The following is a 5,541-nucleotide window of genomic DNA, read 5'->3' on the forward strand; positions in this document are numbered from 1 at the left end:
GCACTGGTCTACTCTCCAGAGAGAGTTGCGCCTAGTATCAAGGCGTTTAGGTTTTATACGCTGGGAACCGAACAAAAACATGTTGTAAGTATCGTGCGGCTACAAGTTCGTGTGTGTTACCCAATGATATCCAACAGATCCCAAATTACAAAGGTTCTTTTTTAGAGTTTCTAACTTTGCACACAACCTCTAAGATCTATAAAATTTTATAAAAGGAAGCTATAATACGGTTTTAAAGGCTTGGCTTTTCCTGGAATCTGCTAGAGTTACTCTGACTACTAGTGGCATCTACATCTAAGATTCTGGTTTGATATCTTCACGATATTAACATATTCCCCTTTCCAAAAAAGAGATTCTGGTTTGATAAGTTACTAAGCACCACTTGCAAAGCAGGGCTTCCGTAGGCAGTTGTGAGGGATTGTACTGGTTAGTGTTCAAGTTTTAACTTGTCCATATTTTATCACTTTGCTGAGTTTGAATCAGATGGTCCGGACTCCGGAAGATACAGTTGAACACTACACCCCTGCATCCATCCACGACGCCCTCCAAACAAACTCGCATAGTACGTCTCACATGTCATCACCAGACCAACCGCCACCAATCACAAACTGCGGAAGAAGGCGATCAGCGTTTCCAGATGGGTCTGAAACTGCATCGCCGCAGTACGAACCAGCAACACAAGTAGGTTCAAAGTAAAGTCAAGCAACTTAAGTGGGAGAATCATAGTCATGCTAGATGGACACAGCCATCGCCTGGGATACAGTTAAGTCGCTGCTATATGCAAGCTACAGAACGATCGGTTATACGACCAGGATAAGCAACCCTGTGACAGCATTCAGACTACCCGAGTTAGTTCACAACATTCAAACCGTATCTTGTCCATGGTTCACAAAAACCTCCCAAGTTTCCATCTGGACAAAACATAACCCGAGGATTTGAATGTTGTGACTGCATCTTCAGGTAGTTGTTGCTTCTTCTGCCATTGCATAACTTCCCTACCGCAAAAAGTTGTTACCCAGCCACTTGGATCCTCCGCAACGCTAGGTATCGCTAGCATACCACCACCTCACCTGCTAACAGAAAACATTCAACGATGGGCCATTAGCCATTTTTTCCAAACTTTACCAAAGATCACAATCTTAAGTTGCAACATATGAAAAATCACAAGAAAATCCATGCATCTACTTACACCGGGTTTTTTTTTCGTAATTTTCTCTAAGTTTTCAAAATTGTGTTCACATATACCCAGCTTCTACAATATTGCTCTGATGATGGTACATAACACATTTCAGTATCAGTTGTATACAAATATGGTATGCCGTTGGACCTGGGAAAAATGAGCAGCAAAAGGATTAAATAAATACCTTCAAACCGCTGAAACAAAAGTTCAAGATCAGTAGGTCATCATGCCTGGGTATGACTCTTGCACTGAAGTTGGGACCTACATTAACCAGTTACAACAGGACCCAAGTTAGATGACAACAGGTAAACATACTAGTGCATGGAGATCAGGAGAAACAGGAGAGGGCTAACTAAGGATCATGCATTATATATTGTTAGCCAAGTTGCCAAATCATGATAGCACTGTACAACAATCAAAAATTGCTAGTGGTTCTAAAGCGTTGGTGATCTGCTAGTACTTAAACACCAAATATACTATCTTCATAAAGGAAAAAAAACATCTAAATACTACTCCCTCCGTTCGGAATTACTTGTCATAGAAATGGATGTATCTAGATGTATTTTAGTTCTAGATACATCCATTTTCGAGACAAGTAATTCCGAACGGAGGGAGTATATGATAAACTCCTTACCTTGGGGCCAAATGATCTCCAATTACTTTTTCTTCTTCCTCGGTGAACATAAACCACTTGTCATTGTTCCCTGCTGTGTCAAACTCTGATACAAACATGATATTAGTAGTCACTAACTGCATAAATATACATGAGTAACATGAAAGCTTATTGCATGATAACTTCAGACGAACCTTGGCGCATTATTGAGGTCTTCTTGTAATAACCATCAAACTTCCAGTATGCAACCCCTTTGTCTTTCCTGACAGGCTTTGTCCTAAGTAGATCTCCCAGCTTCTCATCTAATATCACCACGGTTGAGGTAACAGAAGGCAATTAGTACCGCACAGCTAGCTCAACGCCTTTACACATTACAGAATAAGATAAGCAAACAGTGTAGGGGATATAACTTCACACCATGCTGAGAAGTGTTATGTTTGAAATGGAGCCTAAGGCTGAGCATATTCTTTAGTTACTTCACATTCAGAAGAGACACATGGCTACATGCAACTAAGAGGCTTGGGCACTGCATACATGTTTTTCATTCTGTTGAGCTTTAGAAAAATATTACCATGAATAATGCAGGTTTAACACTGAATTAACAAAACAGAAATTGAATACCACACATAAAGGACTATAAATGAATAGGCAACATTTGTAATTTGTCGAATACAAATTCAAACTAAAGCTTGAAAGAGAGGTGCAGAAAGATACATTTGACAAAACTGCAAAACCAAGTACAGTACAAAAAGATACTCCCTCCGTTCCAAAATAGATGACTCAACTTTGCACTAATTTTAGTACAAAATTGGGTCATCTATTTTGGAAGAGGGAGTATACTTTAGTTAAACTGCAAAACATCAAGCATGTGGAGAGCTAATGAAGTGCAGAGAGCTAAAACAAATATAATACGAAAAGATGTAGATATATCAATTCATAATGTTCAGACCATCTACTGCTGCCTCCTTGTCTTCATTTAACTCCTTAATTTGAGAAATGAGACTCTTAATTTCTTCTCCTTTTCTCAGAAACATTGATTTATCCATCTCATTCTTTAGTCTTTCTTTAAGCTCTTTTTCCTGTAAAACCAGAGAAAACTGTTGTTTAGTACTCCAAAACTAAGTGAGCGGACAAAAAGAAAAGAGGTTGCCTGAGCTCTCGACCTTTTCCTTCGCAGCACGGATTTTTTCTCTTGCAGCAATCTTTCTCTCAGTGGCACCTTCATCTTGTTTGACAATCAAGCCCCTTAATGTTCTGAACAAAATCAAAATATCATTAATATAGGACTAAAATAGCCAAGTGAACTACTACAGAAAATACAGTAGGCAGTACTTACGCAGTAGAAAGGGTCTCATCACACAGAAAATTCAGCACATGGAGCTTTAAAGAAGGGCTCAACTTTTTATATCCAGATACCCCTTGGTTTAAACAATCAAGAGGTAGTTCCTTCGAGATAACTGTGGATTCACTAATATATTTGCCAGTCTCAGTTATCCAAGTATCCCCATCTCTTGAATAGTCCAAAGGGCTATGAACGAAATAACCTCACTTAGTCATTTAATAATCAGATTTAAACAAAACTACAAGAAACAATGATTCAGAATGGACGTACTTCTCTCCTCTGTCTTCTTGGATGAGAGACAACAAACTAATGTGAAGATCAGCAACAACGGAAGGCACCTCTCGCCCTCTACGGCCTCCTCCAGTTATGACTTGAAGAACTTTTTCAGGCTGTCCCTTCTTTATTTGAAACACCTGAGCAAAAAATCATTTTCTACATCATTTCATTTACTCAACAAATCGTACTCCAGCAGACACAAGACGACAGATAAAACATGTGGAACCATGGAAACAAGAACCCGTTTTTTTAAGACAAACACGAGAAAGTAATGAATACAAACAACAGACCAACAAAGTAAAAGCTGACAAATTATCCATACTACTTGGTTGCCATAAGTACCTCAGCAAATGTGCGGCAGAATTCATAAAACTGAATCGCAGACCCAACATCGTCGGCCTCCAGCTTGGCCCCTACAACATCAGTGACCGGAGTACCTTTGGGTAGCTCCAGTTTGGTCTTGAGCACATCAGCGCTCTCATCAGAAGTGCCCTTCTTCAGCTTCTTGTTGGCAGGAGATGAAGGAAATGCATTGAGATCAGTCCCTACATTCTCATCCCCATCAACCACTATTCCATCGGCATCATCATCTGTCCCTAGGGCCCTCTTTTGTTCCTAACAAAGGGGCCAGCAAAACAGAATCAACAACAATTACATTATACAACAGAGAATCACCAAGCAAAGAAATGTACCTTCTTGATCTTCGCGGGGAGCGAGGTCAGCGTCTGCGCAGCGGCCACCATGTCCGAGCCCTGTTTCAGCAGCTCATGGACGGATGAGTGCCCTGTCGCCTTGGCGGCATGGGCCAGTATCCCCGTCGGCGTCTCCCCTTTCTTCTTCCTGCCAAACAAAACCAAGCTAAGAAGAAATACTCCTACACTACTAGAAGCCGGAGATCGATTGAAGCTGGGTGTAACCTGCAGAAGCTGCAGTTGCAGATGCCCCTGCATTTGGGGCAGGCCCAGCGCGCCTTCTTGGCCGCCTGCTTCGCGTTCTCGCCGTACCTAAACAAGCCAAAGAAGGAAAACCAGATCAGACCAAGACGGAGACGCTGATCGATTGAATCCGTGAAGAAATCCATAAATTTTACCTGTTGAACAGGCACGTGTGGCAGAAGTGGGTTGAGCAGGGCCCCTTCTCCCCGGGCTGCTTGCAGGCCACCGCAAAGTCCGTTGTTTTCTGACGGCACTGCAAGCGCATGACGGGAAAAACCAATCAGCCAAATCCGGCCCCCGGCGGAGTGACCCAATGGGACACTTGCAGATCCGGAACGGCGCTCACCTGGTGGCAGGTCTTGCCGTTCTCCGGGTCGTAGATCCGGCCGCCGACGGCGCGGATTCCGGGGCACGGGTTGCGCTTCCTCGGAGCCGCCTTCTTGGCCTCCTTCTCAACCTCCACCTCCGTCCGCGCCGCCGGCACGGCCACGCTCTTCGCGCCGCCGGCGGCGCCTTTCTTCCTCCCCATGGAGACGGACGCGGTCGAGGAAAGGGGGGGAAGAGGCGGAGTGGAATGCGGAAGCTGAGGGGGCTGAGAGAAGGAAGGTGTTGGATTGGGAGTGATAAATTTCTTGGGGGCGGAAGGGTCAGATCAATCAATCAATCAATCCGCCGCGCCCCGAACCCGGAGAGAGGGGAAGCGGGATGGGCGTGGTGGTGGGAAGGTCTGGTGGGAAGTGGGATGCCGCCCCGCCAGTGTGTTGCCCCGCAAATTTTGAAATTTCGCTTCTCCCCGTTGTCCAGTCTCTACCGCCACCGGAAGGGGGGTTTGATAAGGCCTCGTTTCGTTCAAAAGCCATGGAGAAAACATTAAAAAATGGAAACCTTACCCTTTTTTTTAACATTAGTACAGACACAAGCGCTCATATACACGCGCATACACTCACCCCCTATGAACGCACACACGCATACCCTACCCCTATGAGCACCTCCGAAAGACTGAGTCGGCATATCATCTTGAAATTTACGAAGTCACCGTAAACACCTCGTCATCGACGGGAACGTCTCCTCCCACTGAATGTGCATCGCCGAAAATCCTGAAATAAATCCAGGATTAAATGCGAGCATCAGGATTTGAACCCTGGTGGGCTGGGGATACCACAGTCTCTCTAACCATCCAATCACATGTTGGTTC

At 44.1% G+C, this 5,541-nt stretch overlaps 1 protein-coding gene across 2 annotated transcripts; it reads right to left on the reverse strand.

Moving 5' to 3' along the window:
• Positions 1-686: 686 nt before the first annotated feature.
• On the reverse strand, positions 687-5,126 carry LOC123068683 (uncharacterized). Of its 2 annotated transcripts, none has more exons than XM_044491303.1 (13): positions 4,693-5,126; positions 4,502-4,599; positions 4,329-4,415; positions 4,104-4,251; positions 3,754-4,026; positions 3,406-3,548; positions 3,130-3,321; positions 2,957-3,047; positions 2,743-2,872; positions 1,988-2,095; positions 1,815-1,899; positions 1,365-1,441; positions 687-1,073 (listed from the first exon to the last, which is right to left on the reverse strand). In XM_044491303.1, exons 1-12 carry the CDS (start codon positions 4,873-4,875, stop codon positions 1,405-1,407), a joined length of 1,575 nt encoding a protein of 524 aa, XP_044347238.1. In that variant the 5' UTR covers positions 4,876-5,126; the 3' UTR covers positions 687-1,073; positions 1,365-1,404. The 2 variants fall into 2 exon arrangements, with proteins under 2 accessions (XP_044347238.1, XP_044347237.1); XM_044491302.1 differs by having other exon boundaries at positions 687-1,070; positions 4,693-5,125.
• Positions 5,127-5,541: the final 415 nt, after the last annotated feature.

The sequence above is a fragment of the Triticum aestivum genome, chromosome 3B (genome assembly GCF_018294505.1).
Source record: "Triticum aestivum cultivar Chinese Spring chromosome 3B, IWGSC CS RefSeq v2.1, whole genome shotgun sequence".
Lineage (NCBI taxonomy): Eukaryota > Viridiplantae > Streptophyta > Magnoliopsida > Poales > Poaceae > Triticum > Triticum aestivum.